At 38.4% G+C, this 19156-nt stretch overlaps 1 protein-coding gene across 1 annotated transcript; it reads left to right on the top strand.

Moving 5' to 3' along the window:
* The first annotated feature begins 357 nt into the window (after positions 1–357).
* LOC135362465 (solute carrier family 5 member 4-like) lies at positions 358–18367 on the top strand. Its single transcript, XM_064577700.1, has 7 exons — positions 358–420; positions 6208–6370; positions 8531–8681; positions 11019–11187; positions 13230–13445; positions 15271–15373; positions 18153–18367. Exons 1-7 carry the CDS (start codon positions 358–360, stop codon positions 18365–18367), a joined length of 1080 nt encoding a protein of 359 aa, XP_064433770.1.
* The last annotated feature ends 789 nt before the right edge of the window (positions 18368–19156 follow it).

Raw genomic sequence — 19156 nt, 5'->3', positions numbered from 1 at the left:
TTTAATTTTCCAACTTTGTCCAAATATAATTGATAATCACAAATTGTATTCATTTATGGTACAGCTTGGGGATTGGATATACATAAAAACTGTGAGATGCTCACCATAATAAAGCTAATTAATATATCCTTCACCTTCTATACATACTTTTTTCCTCTTCTTTCTTTCTTTCTTTCTTTCTCTCTCTCTTCTCTCTTTCCTTCTTCTTTCTTTCTTTCTCTTTCTTTCTTTCTTTCTTTCTTTTTCTTTCTTTCTTTCTTTCTTCTTTCCTTCTTTCTTTCTTCCAGTCATGAGAACCCTTAAGATCTACCCTCTCAGCAAATTTCAAGTATACAATACAGACTTAGGCACTAAGAAATGTATACCTTAGAAGACACCCTGGTGTCAGCTTCAACAATGTGCCTGATGACAACAGAGCAGGTAAAGCCCTATCAGGAGGGCTTGAGGTGCAGGAAATCTGGAGGAGGGAGGTGAGTGCAGAGTCCAGGATAAAGAACCCTGACAGGTGACTGTGGCCCTGGACTGAGGGTGAGGGAAAGGATGATGGTGAGGTTGAGGGTTCCAGTTGCATTCACTGTCATGTGATATATGAGAGAGAGAGAAATAAGATTGAGGAGAATTAAAGGTGTTTCGTGTTCTATTTGTAAAGCTGGGGCATGTAGGAAATAGGTGGGAACCGGAACAGGGATGTTGCCAAGTCCGTCCTTCACATTGCAGTGACAGGAGCATCCTTTCATGATGTGCAGAAGCCCTGGGGAGAGTGATTAGAAAAGGATGAGATAAGAAAGGTGATAAAATGACAAGAAAAGGAATAAGAATGAAACACGGGGAGCCATCCCTGCTCACAGAACCAAGATAAAGCATAAAAATCCATTTGAGATAAATAAGGAAATCCCTCATTTCTTTGCGCATGTGTTTTTTTAATTATTTAAGCAATTACTGTTCAGATTTGGGCTCCTTTTAAGGTTGATTTGGTTAATTCTGGTGTTCTCTTTTTTTAAATGTTACTACTGGGTTTTTTTCCTTATTCATTGAGTTACTAAGAGCATTGTGTTAACATCTGCAACTATAATTGTGGCTTGATTATTTCTCTCTTTGCTTCTGTTAATTTATGCTTCATATAGTTTTTTTAAAGTATATTATTATATTTTGGATTTTTATGTTTTTTCTTGAATGGATTATTTTATCACTATGAAATGTGTCACTGTTTTTCTAGAAAATTTCTTCCCTTAGTCTTTTGCCTGGTACTTATATAACCACAACATCTTTCTGTTGTTCACTGTAGTGGGGTATACTTCTTTTTTTACCATTCTTTTATTTATTTTTTATTATGTTCAATTAGCCAGCATATAGTACATCATTAGTTTTTGATGTAGTGTTCAACGATTCATTAGTTGCATATAACACCCAGTGCTCATCACAACACATGCCCTCCTTAATACCCATCACCCAGTTACCCCATCCCCCCACCCCCTGCCTTCTGTAACCCTCAGTTTGTTTCCTGAAGTCCAGAGTCTTTCAATCCCCTCGGCTCCTTCCACAGTTTGGCTATTGTGGACATTGCTGCTATGAACACTGGGGTGTATGTGCCCCTTCTTTTCACTACATCTGTATCTTTGGCATAAATTGTAGGTTGGTTGTAGGGTAGCTCTATTTTTAACATCTTGAGGAAACTCCATACTGTTTTCCAGAGTGGCTGTACCAGCTTTCATTCCCACAAATAGTGTAAGAGGGTTCCCCTTTCTCCACATCTTCACCAACACATGTTGTTTCCTGTCTTGTTAATTTTGGCCATTCTAACTGGTGTAAGGTGGTATCTCACTGAGGAGCCAAGATGCCCTTCAACAGATGAATGGATAAAGAAGATGTGGTCCATATATACAATGGAATATTACTCAGCCATCAGAAAGGATGAATACCCACCATTTGCATCAACATGGATGGAACTGGAGGGGATTATGCTCAGTGAAATAAGTCAAGCAGAGAAAGATAATTATCATACGATTTCACTCATATGTGGAACATAAGGAATAGTGTGGAGGACCACAGAGGAAGGGAGGAAAAACTGAATGGGAAGAAATCAGAGAGGGAGAGAAACCATGAAAGACTCTGGACTTCAAGAAACAAACCGAGGGTTACAGAAGGGAGGGGGTGGGGGGATGGGGTAACTGGGTAATGGGTATTAAGGAGGGCACGTGTTGTAATGAACACTGGGTGTTATATGCAACTAATTAATTGTTGAACACTACATTAAAACTTATGATGCACTAAAATATAGATATATAAGGATTTCATGTAAATAGAAAGAGTAAATAAAAAATAAACTTAAAAAAAGAATATCAGTTGACCATAATTGTGCCAATTTATTTCTAAACTCTCTATTCTGTTCCATTGGTCTATATTTCTGGCTTTATGCCAGTATCTTGTGTCATGATTACTGTAGCTTTGTAATACATTTTGAAATCAGGAAATATGATTCTTCCAGCTTTATTCTTCTTGTTCAAGATCCCTTTGGCTAAGCAAATTAGATAACCTGGAAGAAATGGAGGCATTCCTAGAGATGTATCAACTACCAAAACTGAACCAGGAAGAAATAGAAAACCTGAACAGACCTATAACCACTAAGGAAATTGAAGAAGTCATCAAAATCTCCCAACAAACAAAAGCCCAGGGCCAGATGGCTTCCCAGGGGAATTCTGCCAAACATTTCAAGAAGGATTAATACCTATTCTTCTGAAACTGTTCCAAAAAATAGAAATGGAAGGAAAACTTCCAAACTCATTTTACGAGGCCACCATTACCTTGATCCCAAAACCAGACAAAGACCCCATCAAAAAGGAGAATTACAGACCAATATCCCTGATGAACACAGATGCAAAAATTCTCACCAAAATACTAGCCAATAGGATCCAACAGTACATTAAAAGGATTATTCACTACGACCAAGTGGGATTTATCCCTGGGCTGCAAGTTTGGTTCAACATCCGCAAATCAATCAACGTGATACAATATATTAACAAAAGAAAGAACAAGAATCATGATCCTCTAAATAGATGCAGAAAAAGCATTTGACAAAGTACAGCATCCTTTCTTGATCAAAACTCTTCAGAGTATAGGCATAGAGGGTACATACCTCAATATCATAAAAGCCATCTATGAAAAACCTACAGCAAATATCATTCTCAATGGGGAAAAACTGAGAGCTTTCCCCCTAAGGTCAGGAACAAGGCAGGGATGTCCACTATCACCACTGCTATTCAACGTAGCATTAGAAGTCCTAGCCACAGCAATCAGACAACAAAAAGAAATCAAAGGCATCCAAATCAGCAAAGAAGAAGTCAAACTCTCACTCTTTGCAGATGATATGATACTTTATGTGGAAAACCCAAAAGACTCCACCCCAAAACTGCTAGAACTCATACAGGAATTCAGTAAAGTGGCAGGATATAAAATCAATGCACAGAAATCAGTGGCATTCCTATACACCAACAACAAGACAGAAGAAAGAGAAATGAAGGAGTCAATCCCATTTACCATTGCACCCAAAACCTTAAGATACCTAGGAATAAACCTAACCAAAGAGGCAAAGGATCTGTACTTAGAAAACTATAAAATACTCATGAAAGAAATTGAGGAAGACACAAAGAAATGGAAAAACGTTCCATGCTCATGGATTGGAAGAACAAATATTGTGACGATGTCAATGCTACCTAGAGCAATCTACACATTCAATGCAATCCCCATCAAAATACCATCCACTTTTTTCAAAGACATGGAACAAATAATCCTAAAATTTGTATGGAACTAGAAAAGACCCCGAATTGCCAAGGAGATGTTGAAAAAGAAAAACAAAGCTGGGGGCATCACATTGCCCGATTTCAAGCTATATTACAAGGCTGTGATCACCAAGACAGCATGGTACTGGCACAAAAACAGACATGCAGACCAATGGAACAGAATAGAGAACCCAGATATGGACCCTCAACTCTATGGTCAAATAATCTTTGACAAAGCAGGAAAAAACATGCAATGGAAAAAAGACAGTCTCTTCAATAAATGGTGCTGGGAAAATTGGACAGCCACATGCAGAAGAATGAAACTCGATCATTCTCTAACACCATACACAAAGATAAACTCAAAGTGGATGAAAGATCTCAATGTGAGACAGGAATCCATCAAAATCCTAGAGGAGAACATAGGCAGTAACCTCTTTGACATCGGCAACAGCAACTTCTTTCAAGATACATCTCCAAAAGCTAGTGAAACAAAAGCAAAAATGAACTTTTGGGACTTCATCAAGGTAAAAAGCTTCTGCACAGCAAAGGAAACAGTCAACAAAACAAAGAGGCAACCCCCTGATTGGGAGAAGATATTTGCAAATGACACTACAGATAAAGGGCTAGTATCCAGAATCTATAAAGAACTTCTCAAACTCAACACCCAAAAAACAAATAATCAAGTCAAAAAGTGGGCAGAAGAGATGAACAGACACTTCTCTGAAGAAGACATACAAATGGCTAACAGACACATGAAAAAATGTTCATCATCATTAGCCATCAGGTAAATCCAAATCAAAACCACACTGAGATACCACCTTACACCAGTTAGAATGGCCAAAATGGACAAGGAAAGAAACAACAAATGTTGGAGAGGTTGTGGAGAAAGGGGAACCCTCTTACACTGTTGGTGGGAATGCAAGTTGGTACAGCCACTTTGGAAAACAGTGTGGAGGTTCCTCAAAAATTTAAAAATAGAGCTACCCTATGACCCAGCAATTGCACTACTGTCTATTTACCCCAAAGACACAGATGTAGTGAAAAGAAGGGCCATATGCACCCCAATGTTCATAGCAGCAATGTCCGCAATAGCCAAACTGTGGAAAGAGCCGAGATGCCCTTTAACAGATGAAGAAGATCTTCAACAGATAAAGAAGATGTGGTCCATATATACAATGGAATATTACTCAGCCATCAGAAAAGATGAATACCCAACTTTTACATCAACATGGATGGGACTGGAGGAGATTATGGTAAGTGAAATAAGTCAAGCAGAGAAAGTCAATTATCATATGGTTTCACTTATTCGTGGAACATAAGGAATAACATGGAGGACATTAGGAGAAGGAAGGGAAAAATGGGCGGGGGGAATCAGAGGGAGAGATGAACCATGAGAGACTATGGACCTGAGAAACAAACAGGGTTCTAGAGGGGAGGGGGGAAGGGGGATTGGTTAGCCCGGTGATGGGTATTAAGGAGGGCACTGCATGGAGCACTGGGTATTATACGAAAACAATGGATCATGGATCACTACATCAAAAACTAATGATGTATTGTATGGTGACTAACATAACATAATAAAATTTTTTTAAAAACCAATTACCATAGTTTTGCAAAAAAGACATTTCTCTGTGGAAAAAGATTAGAAAAGAATTAAAAAAAAAAAAAAACCTAAGGACTGGCTGGGTGGCTCAGCTGGTTAAGCATCTGCCTTCAGCTCAGGTCATGATCCCAGAGCCCCAGGATTTAGCCCCGCATCGGCTCCCTGCTCAGCGAGAGTCTGCTTCTCCCTCTGGCCCTCCCCCCTCTCATGCTCTCTCTCTTTCACTCTCTCCCTCTCAAATAAATAAAATCTTAAAAAAAAAATAAAAAACTAAAAGAAACTGATGTGTTATGGGGTTAGTATTCTGGGAGATTTTTTAAAATCATTTTTTGCTATCTGTTGTCATAATATTGTTTAAGCAAAAAAAAAATTGCCAAGGTATTGTAAAACTGCCACAGTGAAGGGAGACTTCATCCCACATGAGCAGTCACCCCTGATAACAATCACAAGTGACACCACTTCTTAGATGCAAGTGGAAAACCCTGGGCTGAATGACTGGACATAGAATTAACTTCCTGAGTATTGTTGTGGCTGTTGTGGTTGTTATTTCTGGAGTTCTGTGCCTCTGGGAGGATTTATGTTCTTGCAGCTTTTGTGGAGGATGGAATCAGCTCCCTCTGTTTGCTCTAATGCTCTAGCTGGGCCACATCCCAAAGAGGAACCCTGCCCCTTAGGTCAGTGCAAGGGAAGCTACTTGGGAAGTCATATTCTGGGCAAAGAGGGACCAGATCCATGGTATGGAGTTCAAAGTTGAATCTCCTATTTCCCAGAAAATGTGTTTCCTCTCACCCATGATGTACAACTTTTCTCTATGTCCAATGGTTGTAGATCTTACCTGTTTGGGCCCCACTCACTGAACCTATTTATCTGAATCCCTCCTCAGAGAAGGTGGCCTGTGTTGTACCTTCTGAATGTGTGAAACACTGTGGCGTTGAAGTCGACTGCACTAACTATGCCTACCCAATGATGGTGCTGGAACCGATGCCTGATGGTAAGAAAATGTTCATGCTCAAATGAATAGAGAAAATGTAATGATAGTTAGATAGATGATGATAGATAGATAGATGACAGATTGATAGATGACAGATGATAGAGAGATAGATAGATGATAGATAGATGATAGATAGATAGATAGATAATAGATAGATGATAGATGATAGATATAGATAGATGATAGATGATAGATAGATAGATGATAGATGATAGATAGATGATAGATAGATAATAGATAGATAGATGATAGATGACAGATAGATAGATATAAGTATAGATAATGTAATATTACTCAGCCTTTAAAAAGAAATGAAAACCTGCCATTTGCAACAACATAGATGGACCTAGAGGACATTATGCTAAGGGAGATAAGCCAGATACAAAAAGACACATACCACATAATGTCACTTATATGTGGAATCTAAAGAAGTGGAACTCATACAATAGAGTAGAATGGTGGTTGCCAGGGCTGAGGGGTGGGGGGAAATAGGAAGATGTTGGTCAAAGGGTACAAACTTTCAGTTATAAGATGAATAAGTTCTGGAGAACTAATGTACAGCAGAGAGATTATAGTTAACAATAATGTATGCTTAAAATTTGCTAAGAGAATAGATCTCAAGTATTCTCACCACAAAACAAGAAAACCATGTGAGAGGATGGATATGTTAATTAGCTTGATTATGGTAATCATATCACGTGTACAGGTATATATAAACATCACATTGTACATCTTAACTATATATAATTGTTATTTATCAATCATACCTCAATAAAGCTGAAAAAAAAAAAAAAGAAAATTGTTAATGCTGGGACTGCCTCAGAGACCTGGTCTATAGATGGGCCATGAGGAAGGATTATGGTATAAATCCTTAATCCTAACTTCCGTTAATTTAATTGTTTTCATCAGACATTTCTTGAGCACTTTCTGTAGGCTACCAGCCCTGTGCTGAGCCTGAGGAATACAGAGATGAATCAGATATAATTCCTATCAGAAGAATCCTTACTTCTTTGGATTCAAGATTGTCATCCAAGGCAATCAGGAGCATTTAAGTGATGGATTTGTGAATAAAAGTGTTGCAACTAGAGCCTTCTCATCTTTGGGTGCCTGGGTGGCCTAGTCGGTTAAGTGTCTGCCTTTGGCTCAGGTCATGATCCCGAAGTCCGAAGATCAGCAGGGAGTCTGCTCTCTCTCTCATTCACTCACTCTCTTTCTCTTTCAAATAAATAAATAATTTTTTAAAAAAAAAAAAGTGTTGCATAGACATAAACTTATAAACTCAGAAAACTAGAAGTTAACTATCCTGCTTTCTTTAGACCTGTTATACCCAAATAATAGACCCCAATCAATTTAATTTACAACTATTTATTGAGTGCCTACTATGTGCCAGACACTGCCCTGATGCTTAGAAAACATCAGTGAAATAGGCACAAAATCCTCTATATCTTGGAACTCACATTCTAGTTTCATGAGATAGAAAATAAATTACACATGTGAAAAAAGTAAATTACTAGGATACTAGAAGGTGATCTATGTTGGTCAGAAACAGAGCAGAATATGGTGCTCAGCAACAACCAGGTGATTTCGCACCTTAGGTCCATCGAAGGTCAGCTAACACTTCTGTGATTTTTCTCTTTCCTGCACACATGAGCATTGTCAGGAGGAAGAGAGCATGACCCACAAATGACATCACCCATCCACCTCATTCCAACTTTGTCTTAGGAGTTTTAGGGGCATTACTAATAAGCAGAGAGAACTGGAGGATGAAGTGACCATAATATCTCAAAACTACTTGCTTTGCCCACCAAAAACTTCAACAGAACTACCTACTATGCTTTTCCCTCTCCAGTTCCCTAAGTCTTCAGGAAACCAAGAGGTTCTCCCCCAAAGAAAGATGGCACAACACTGTTTCCTTTCTCCCAAATTTAAGTTCCTGCAAATTATCTCTAAGTTTATATTTATAACTAAAATTCTGTACTGGATTATTCTCAAATCACCAGGAAATATGCAGAAAATGCCACATGATGATATATGTTGACAGGCACATCAGTTAGTAAATGTTCCAGGTGACACTTCTGAACAACTCTCTGGTTTGGCAAGGTCCTCATAAATCATGGAGTCCAATTCCTAACTAATGTTTGCACTCTCGTCTGGCCCTAGGACTGCAAGGTCTGATGCTGTCAGTCATGTTGGCCTCTCTCATGAGCTCCCTGACCTCCATTTTCAACAGTGCCAGCACCCTCTTTACCATGGACCTCTACACCAAGATTAGGAAACAGGCATCAGAGAAAGAGCTTCTTATAGCAGGACGGTGAGAGCATCCTGATTTCTGTCTAAAATTTCTCTGGAAAAATGCAGAAATAAAAGTAAGCTAGAGCCTTCTCATCTTTGGGTTCAGTGAAATAAATAATAGAATTCTAGAATGGGGAAGGGACATTAAGAGGACATTTAATCCAACTTTATCTCTTTCCAGATACAAAACTTGGGGCCATATTTTTAAATGAAATAGTTGCTTTTTCAGACTTTCAAATGCCTCTCTGATTGTCTTTTATTTCTTCCTCTCCTCACACTCTCTTCCAACTACATCTTCATGAAACTCTAGTGTTTTTCATGGGGTATAAATTTCCCACCTACTCTGATAGGCTAATACATTGTCTCTAGAAGTTTCCATATATATCTCATGAAGCAAGTCACAAATTAAGTCATCCACACACTACTACAGGGTAGTTTATCAACTGCATTCATTAAGAAATAGGGTATGAAGAGAAACTGACCACCTATATAAAAGATAGTGGTTTGCTGAAGACAGTAACAAGTGCTTAGTAAATTAAGCACTTGCAGGGAAAATTCCAAGGGCTCATTTGGAAAAATGCTATAGAAGAACAGTAAGGCATCTATGTTTCTGTGGTAGAGAAAGCGTTAAGACCTGAATTCAGTAAGCCCAAGAAGCAGAAGTCCACTAATAGGCATATGATCTTGGGTATGAATACTTCTTAATAAAGTCTCAATGATAAATTAATGAATTTTTCTTTCTCTCTCTCTCTTATTAAATGCCTAGTAGGTCCCAGAATACAAATATGAAAAAGGACATATATGTGAAAAATAATTTCCTGCTTTGTAGAATTTATGCCTTTGTTGGGAAGATAGACAATTAATAAATATATTCTACATCTAATAACAAAAAGTGCTAGGAAGAAAATTAAAGCAGGATTAAAGATGGGGGCTACTCAAGACAGCTGTTCAGGAAGTCCTCCTCGAGGAGGTGGCATTTGAGGACAGCCCTGAGGCAAGTGTGGGAGTGAACCGGGTGTCTCTGTGGGGATGGAACAGTAAATGCTGAATTCTTACAAGAGTCATGTGTGTGGTGTATTTAAGGACAGCAGGGGTGAGGTTGGCACATGATGAGCAAGTGGAAGAGTGATAAGAACCATAGTCTAAAAGGTAGCTAGAGGTGAAATTATGTAGGGCCATGTAAGCCATACAAGACTTTGGATTTTATTCCACATATGATGGAAAACAACTGAAGATAAGAGAGCAAGGAAAGGGGCGCCTGGGTGGCTCAGTTGGTTAAGCGACTGCCTTCGGCTCAGGTCATGATCCTGGAGTCCCTGGATTGAGTCCTGCATCAGGCTCCCTGCTCGGCAGGGAGTCTGCTTCGTCCTCTGACCCTGTCCCCTCTCATGTGTTCTCTCTCTCTCATTCTCTCTCTCTCAAATAAATAAATAAAATCTTAAAAAAAAAAAAAAAAGAGAGAGCAAGGAAGGTACATGATTTGCTTCCCAATGATGATAACAAGGAGAACAAGGATAATGGGTATTATTTGTTTATTAAACTTTATTCTATAGGAATCAGGCTCAGACTTCCCATGGTTTATCACATTTAATTACTGCAAGGTTGCGGAAGTTTTATGAAGCTTCAGTGAGACACTTGTGCCTTAGTCTCCTGCCCAAATACTTGTTCCCTACTTCTCCCCCCACCTCTCTGTTTCAGGTGAGCACAGAGAAGTAATGACAGTCCAGTAAATTATGTTTATTTATACAATAAGCACAGAATATTGTGGAGTTTAGCATTAGTCATTCTCCCTAGACCCCAGGAACCTCTAAAAGGTTTTTAGCAATATTTTAACCAATTCTTTCTACATGCCAAAGTACTCAAGTAGTAAAATACACAAATTAACATTTCTGGCCAATTCACTCAGCATTCTGCAATAAAGGATATTTTAATTCTAGCCTGTGCAAACTGACTTAGTTTTCCTTAAGCTAGGAAAAAAGACCAAAATGGGAATCACTTTCTTTATAGTACAAATAATTACTTACTCATAGAAATAGTGTGGTGGCTTTTTCTAATTGATATATTACATAAATTGCATTAGAGAATTATTAACCAGTTGCTGACATTTGAACTGTTATGAATGGATGTTTAATCTCATAGTTGAAGCTATTGCTACTAATTATAGACAAGGGTTTGCTTTATTGGCATTTGCTAACTAAAGATCATTAAACATGGCATGGCTTCATGTGAGGTCAAGGAGTTTGATTTTATTTGGAAAATCATGAATGGCCACAAGAATGAATTCAAGAACAAAAGCACATTAGAAGTATCAATAATGCTTTTGTTTAATATTTAAATCATTTTGTTTTCTCCCCAGACTATTTATCATTCTATTAATTGTCATCAGCATTTTGTGGGTCCCATTAGTGCAGGTATCTCAAAATGGACAACTGTTCCATTATATAGAAGCAATTTCTAGCTACCTTGGGCCTCCTATTGCAGCTGTCTTCCTGCTTGCCATCTTCTGTAAAAGAGTTAATGAACAGGTAAGTAAAAATCAGAAAACTTTGGGCGCCTGGGTGGCTCAGTCGGTTAAGCGACTGCCTTCAGCTCAGGTCATGATCCTGGAGTCCCTGTATCGAGTCCCGCATCAGGCTCCCGGCTCGGCAGGGAGTCTGCTTCTCCCTCTGACCCTCCCCCCTCTCATGTGCTTGCTCTCTCTCATTCTCTCTCACAAATAAATAAATAAAATCTTTAAAAAAAAATCAGATATGAGCAATTCTTAATCGCAGGAAACAAACTGAGTGTTGTTGGAGTGGGGGGTGGGGTGGAGGGATGGGGGGACTGGGCGATAGACACTGGGGAGGGTATGTGCTCTGGTAAGCGCTGTGTATTGTGCAAGACTGTTGAATCTCAGATCTGTACCTCTGAAACAAATAATGCAATATATGTTAAGAAAAAAAAAAAAGAAGAAGAAGAAGAAGGTAGCGGGAGGGGAAGAATGAAGCGGGGGAAATCGGAGGGGTAGACGAACCATGAGAGATGATGGACTCTGAAGGGCAGGCAGGGTTCTAGAGGGGAGGGGGGTGGGAGGACGGGTTAGCCTGGTGGTGGGTATTGAGGAGGGCACGTTCTGCATGGAGCACTGGGTGTTATGCACAAACAATGAATCATGGAACACTTCATTTAAAACTAATGTTGTAATGTATGGGGATTAACATAAGAATAAAAAAAAAAACAAAAAAAAATCAGAAAACTTCTTCTCAGCTAGAGTGAGAAAGTTATTTCTTTCACTGGTAAACAAATGCATTCTTTCCACCGTGTTTATACAACTCAAAGCCCATCTCAATTTTAATTATAGTCAGCTACAATTCCTGATTCCCACTGAAGTGTGTAAATATATAGGGCACACTTATAGTACAGGCTTTATATTTCTTACAAAATATTATATACATACATGACACGATGCTAAGGAACACAATTTTTGGAGTAAGACTGACAGGACCCAACCCTGGCTCTACCATTTTATATCATTGTGATCTTAAGCAAACCATTTGATTCTGTGTAGAATGAAGATAATCATAGTGCCTACCTTATAGGATTGCTGTGAGGATTAAAAGAGATTTTTTGGGGGGCACCTGGGTGGCTCAGTCATTAAGCATCTGCCTTCGGCTCAGGTCATGATTCCAGGGTCCTGGGATCGAGCCCCGCATCAGGCTGCTTCTCCCTCTCCCACTCCCCCTGCTTGTGTTCCCTTTCTCGCTGTCTCTCTCTCTGTCAAATAAATAAATAAAATCTTTTTAAAAAAATATTTTAAAAAATAAAAGATTTTTTTTTAATGTGAAGTGCTCAGAAGAGAACCCACCGCACTAGTAACAATTCAAAATATATTAATTTTTATTATGATATATGTAATTGATTATTATGGATCATATACATTTAATCCCTTCATTCTTGCCAGCTGTTAGCTTTATTATAATTTTGAAATGAAGAATAGGCACAGAAAAGTTAATATCGTATGTGCTTTTCAAATGTTACTTAATATTAGTAAGTGAGATCTTGGGATTCAGACTCAGGTCTTCCTCCAACCAAAGCTCATACTCTTAATTTCTACGCAATACTGTTTCCCTAAACATAACAACTTGATCAGGGAAATAAAGGACACATATTTCCAACCCCACTAACTTCTCAGAGAAAATAAATGCTTTTAGTTGTAAAAAGTTTAATAGACCTATCAAAACTATCTAATATCAACCCTGCAAATTGTTTAACATGAGCCATAGTTCTGTTTATTCTATAAGTCACAATTTTTGAAATCTATATATAAAATAAAATTCAAGGTAAACTTAAGCTTGGGTCAGAGTAGACATAGTGTCCTGGTGCAATGAAATTTCAGGATCACAGAAAGTAGCAGCCCACTAACAAACACGTGTATTTGCACCTTTTCCTTGCTCTAGTGAGTTTGTGCTCAAGGTTAGCCATTATTGATTCTTAGTGGAGAAAGCAGGTAGGATGATAGTTATGCTCTATTCAAATGAGCTTCTCATCTTTTCTAAATACTCTGATTTTATTCTTATTTCTTTTTCAGGGAGCCTTCTGGGGTCTAGTCACTGGACTTGTGATTGGCCTCATTCGCATGATTGCAGAGTTTGTCTACAGAACAAGTAGTTGTTTGGCTACCAGTAACTGTCCCAAGGTCATCTGTGAAGTGCACTATCTGTACTTTGCCATCATTCTCTTTTTTCTTTCCATACTGGTCATCCTGGGAATTTCCCTGCTAACAAAACCCATTCCTGATGTACATGTGAGTAATGAGTAGTAGATACATGCACGTTTTAAAATAAGAGTTCTTTGCCTTCCAGGGGATTGGGAAAAGGGCCTCAACCTCAAAAAACTTCACGATGCATTTGGGAGGTAAATCTTCATCTTTGCTATAGGATACCAGGAAAAGAGTAATTAGTGTTGCCAAAGAGATTGGAAAAGACTTCACAGCAGAGCTGTCATCTGGGCTGGTACTGTTCAGTGGCAAGCAGAATTTCATATACCACACAAACACTGACACAGAGATTTTTTTTTTTTTTGCCAGAATCTGTTTTTTATTTCTTTTATACAGACCACTTACATTTTTTTTATTCTTATGTTAATCCCCATCATTAGTTTTAGATGAAGTGTTCCATGATTCATTGTTTGTGCATAACACCCAGTGCTCCATGCAGAACGTGCCCTCCTCAATACCCACCACCAGGCCAACCCATCCTCCCACCCCCCTCCCCTCTAGATACCTCAGTTTGTTTTTCAGAGTCCATCATCTCTCATGGTTCTTCTACCCCTCCAATTTCCCCCGCTTCATTCTTCCCCTCCCGCTACCTTCTTCTTCTTCTTTTTTTTTTCTTAACATATATTGCATTTGTTTCAGAGGTACAGATCTGAGATTCAACAGTCTTGCACAATTCACAGCGCTTACCAGAGCACATACCCTCCCCAGTGTCTATCACCCAGTCACCCCATCCCTCCCACCCCACCCCCCACTCCAGCAACCCTCAGTTTGTTTCTTGCGATTAAGAATTCCTCATATCAGTGAGATCATATGATACATGTCTTTCAGAGATTTTTTTTTTTTAAAAAAGGACATGGTACCAGGTGGCAGGAAAAAGAAAAATAGAACAATTTTTAACTTGGACAAGGTACTTTGCAGTCTTCCCAGGCCAAAAAAAATTATCATTCTGAGATTTCTATTTCTGTTAGGTTAGGTTCACAACACTACTCATGACTTTCTCTGAAATGACTATTGATTTTTATCAGTTTATTTTGAAAATTCAAACCACACAGTATATTTATGAAACATAAACATAAATTAGATAAATGGTCTCATTGATCCTTTAGACACATTTTTTTCCTAAAAATTAATAATAAATTATAGTTATTTTATTGCCATAAAAGAGCTGAATACTTATATTTCTTTGAAAACTAATGTTTTTTAGTGTCTTTTTCATTCAACTCCCAATATTCAACATAAATATTTAGTTATGACTTCTGGTGACATGTCTTTGGTAAACTAATTTGAACCATTATGTATTTCAGGTTTCCCCATCCACAAATAATATTTCAGCAAAGAAATTAGATATTGTATAAGAAATGCTAGGATTAAGAATCTTATGAATCGGGATGCCTGGGTGGTTCAGTCAGTTAAGTGGCTGCCTTCGGCTCAGGTCGTGATCCTGGGGTCCTAGGATCGAGCCCCACGTCGGCTCCGTGCTGGCCAGGGAGTCTGCTTCTCCCTCTGCCCCTCCCCCTGCCTATGCTCTCTCTCTCTCCAAATAAATAAATACAATATTTTTTTAAAAGAAGATATTTTAAAAGTTACAAATGTAACCACTAGACAAACTGAAAGTAATAATGATGCAGCTATTAACATTGAATGATAAGGACAATGAGTGAAGCAAGGGTATATGTAAAACGGAAATAATTTTAAATGGTTAGTGTGTTTTTGTGAATTAGTGCAGCAGAAGACCTTTTCTTTGTTACCTACACCATTTGATTTTTTTGCACAATACAATAAACTAATGTAGCATCGTATAATTGTAAAGATTTTCCCGTCACTAATGTGCTTGTCTATGGTCTCTTTGCAGCTATATCGCCTGTGTTGGGCTCTTCGGAACAGTACAGAGGAACGAACTGATTTAGATGCAGAAGAGAAAAGACATGAAGAAGTTGATGATGATGTTGATGAAGGTAATACCTGGATTACATTTGTTTTTCATGTAGAAACTCTAGGTACCTGAATTGCTTATGTTTGCTTTATTTTTTAATGCCACTAAATTCGGTTTCTGAAAAGGGTGTTAGATTTATGGCAAATTGAAACTTTAAAATCTTACCTTCCCAAAAAACCAAGACAATTCATTACAAATAAAATATCCCCATTCGTCTGCCTATCCATCAGTCTGTCTGTCCGTTCATCCATCATCCATCCATGGATCTGTGTACCTGCACTGAGGTGAAAATCAATTCCAGTCTCTCTGTTCCTAATCACATATTTAATGTTCAACAAATCAATCTGGATTGATGGTGATTAGGTATCTAGCATCTAATCCCACCTTTTTCTCCAACCTTGTTTCTCACTATTCTCTCCAATATACCCTCCATTCCAGCCTGGCAGATTCCTTCACTTTCCTCCCACATATACCAAGCTCTTTAGAATATTTTTACCTCTCCTCTCTAAGAGGAAAAAAAAGTGCCTATTCTTTGAAACTAAGTTCTACTCTCATTTCCTTCAAGGAAACTTCTCCAGCATCCATCCCCATGGATCTTTGTATATCTGGTACTTTTAAAACCTTTGACAAAGTTTAGCACTTCAAGAAATGTTGTCTTGAACTATACACTAATTGTTTCATTTGGTTTGGCTTAGATTTTTCAACCTGAGGGAAGGATAAATGCCTTCTACTCCTTTTGGATTTTTATATCAGTGTTCCTGAGTAAGACTGGTTTATGTAGTTTTCCTTTTTTGTACTTTGTCTGGTTTTGGTATTAAAATCATAACATTCTCATAGAATGAACTGGAAATATTTCAATAAGATTGGAATGATTTCTGCATCAAAATTTTGGTATTTTGCTAATAATACCATAGGCATTAGGGTCTAGTGAGAGTGTGTGTGTGTGTGAGAGAGAGAGAGATAGAGAGAGAGAGAGCGCCTTTTAACCTGATTAAATTTGTGTTTACCCATGCCTATAGAGGTATTTAGAGGTTCCATTTCTTGGTTAATCAGTTTTGGAAAATTATGTTTTCTAGGATTGTGCCAGTTTACCTTTGGGATAGATTTTGAGAGGTTTGAGTTTTGGATCAAAGGGTTAATGCCTAAGCAATTTTGCTGTATAATGCCAAATTCCCATCCATGAGAGTTGAATCATGCTTTCCTAGCAACAATGTGTGAGAGTATCTGCTTCCACACAAACTAATATAGTATATTATGAAATTTTTTAACTTTTGTCACTGACAGATGAGTAGTGCTATCTCAGTGTCATTTTATTTCAAATTTCTCTTTTTTTGTTGTTTCAAGTTTTTATTTAAATTCCAGTTAGTCGGGGTGCCTGGGTGGTGCAGTCAGTTAAGTGTTCAACTCTTGGTTTTGACTCAGTGTGGAGAGATCGAGCCCCATGTGGGGCTCTGTGCTCATTGCAGCATCTGCTTAAAATTCCCTCTCCCTCTCCCTCTGTCCCTCCCACTTGTGCTCTCTCTCTCTCTAAAATAATTAAATAAAATCTTTTTTAAAAATTAATAAATTTGGGGCACCTGGGTGGCTCAGTCGTTAAGCGTCTGCCTTCGGCTCAGGTCATGATCCCAGGGTCCTGGGATGGAGCCCCACATCAGGCTCTCTGCTTGGCGGGAAGCCTGCTTCTCCCACTCCCCCACTTGTGTTCCCTCTCTTGCTGTGTCTTTCTCTGTCAAATAAATAAATAAAATCTTTTAAAAATTTTTTTTTTAAAATTAATAAATTCTAGGGCACCTGGGTGGCTCAGTCGGTTAAGCGGCTGCCTTTGGCTCAGGTCATGATCTCAGGGTCCTGGGATTGAGCCCCGCATCGGGCTCCCTGCTCAATGGGAAGCCTGCTTTTCCCTTTCCCTCTACCTGCCACTCCCCCTGCTTGTGCTCTCTCTCTGTCAAATAAATAAATAAAATCTTTCAAAAAATTAGTAAATTCTAGTTAGTCAACATACAGTGTAATATTGGCTTCAGGGGGAGAATTTAGTGACTCATCACTTACATATAACACTCAGTGCTCAACATAACAAGTGCCTTCCTTAATACCCATCACCCATTCAGCCCATCCCCCACCCACCTCCCCTCCAGCAAACCTTCAGTTTGTTCTCTACAGTTGAGTCTCTTATAGTTTGCCTCCTTCTCTTTTTTTTTTCCCCTTCCCCTATGTTCATTTGTTTTGTTTCTTAAATTCCACATATGAGTGAAATCATGTGGTATTTCTATTTCTCTGACTCATTTCACTTAGCATAATACACTGTACCTCCATCCAAGTCATTGCATATAGGAAAATTGCATTCTTTTTGATGGTTGAGTAATATTGCATTTTATATATATAATATATGTATATATATATGATTATATATATAATCATATCTTTATCCTTTCAAATTTCTCTTTTTTGAGTGAATTTAAGAACTGTTTATCTATGTATGTATATGTGTCTACATGGGGTTGTTGGAAGTCTTTTCTTCTCTGTTTTTAAATGTCCATTGTATATTAAGGATATTAAACCCTTTGTGGTATAAGATGCAAATGTTTTTTCCCAGTTTGTCACTTGTTTTTACTTTGTTTATTGAACTTTATGCCATGCAAAAGTTTTCTATTTTTATATAATCAAAGTTATCTATATTTTTCTCAGGGATTCCTCTAACACTTAAAAATGATGGTAATCATTCTTTATAGTCATTTGTACTATATTTACAGGGGTTTTATTTCCCATATTTTGGGATCATTTGTTTATCTCTTTTGTTTCAGATAATCCTGAGGAACCCCATGGATGCCTCAGGAAGGCTTATGACTTATTCTGTGGTTTGCAGAAGACAGGCCCCAAACTGAGCAAAGAGGAGGAAGAAGCCCAAAAAAAGAAGCTGAGAGACACATCTGAGAAGCCTTTATGGAGGACTATAGTGAATGTTAATGCCATTCTCCTCCTGGCAGTGGCCATCTTCGTCCATGGCTATTTTGCCTGAACTCTATCTGAACCACTAAATATTTATTTTTTTAAAGATTTTATCTATTTATTTGACAGATAGCACAAGAACGCAGAGAGGCAGGCAGAGGGAGAGGGAGAAGCAGCTCCCTGCTGAGCAGGGAGCCCAACTTGGGGCTCGATCCCAGGACCCTGGGATCATGACCCCAGCTGAAGGCAGATGCTTAACCTACTGAGCCACCCAGGCGCCCCTGAACCACTATTTATTAAGCAAAGGATAATTCTACTAATTTTTTTCATTTTTAGAGTTTGTTATGCTTCAAAAGGGAGATAATTTCAAAAGGGAGAAAGAAATGTGTAATTTTATCGTATGAGTGACCGTAGACCTGATTTTTAGCTTTTTTTATTCCTTTGTGTCAATAAAGAAAGAGTCTAGGGCGCCTGGGTGGCTCAGTCATTAAGCGTCTGCCTTCAGCTCAGATCATGGTCCCAGAGTCCTGGGATGGAGCCCCACATCGGGCTCTCTGCTCAGCGGGAAACCTGCTTCTCCTTCTCCCACTCCCCCTGCTTATGTTCCCTCTCTTGCTGTGTCTCTCTCTGTCAAATAAATAAATAAAATCTTTAAAAAATAAAAATAAAAATAAAAATAAATAAAGAGTCGATAATTTAGAAAGCCCAGGGAGCTGATTCTATATGTGTGTATAAACTAGGAGCATTTGTTCTAAATTTTTTTTTCTTGTTCACCAGGTAGATTGCCCTACCTTATTCTTGCTATTTCTAGAGATTTCCACTTAGAAGAAATTCCCCTTCCAACTCTGCCTCACATAGT

The sequence above is a fragment of the Mirounga angustirostris genome, unplaced genomic scaffold (genome assembly GCF_029215605.1).
Source record: "Mirounga angustirostris isolate CCGP_5_RB_7025 unplaced genomic scaffold, mMirAng1.0.hap1 SCAF_14, whole genome shotgun sequence".
Lineage (NCBI taxonomy): Eukaryota > Metazoa > Chordata > Mammalia > Carnivora > Phocidae > Mirounga > Mirounga angustirostris.
The sequence above is the reverse complement of the archived record's forward strand: the minus strand, read 5'-3'. Positions and strand labels throughout refer to the sequence as shown.

Bases quoted from the DNA above. Each gene is read 5' to 3' on its own strand.
- LOC135362465 (XM_064577700.1), top strand. From the start codon at position 358: ATGTATACCTTAGAAGACACCCTGGTGTCAGCTTCAACAATGTGCCTG. The intron at 8,682-11,018 runs GTGAGAGCATCC...TTTTCTCCCCAG, and splicing joins GAGCTTCTTATAGCAGGACG to ACTATTTATCATTCTATTAA. The intron at 13,446-15,270 runs GTGAGTAATGAG...GTCTCTTTGCAG, and splicing joins AACCCATTCCTGATGTACAT to CTATATCGCCTGTGTTGGGC.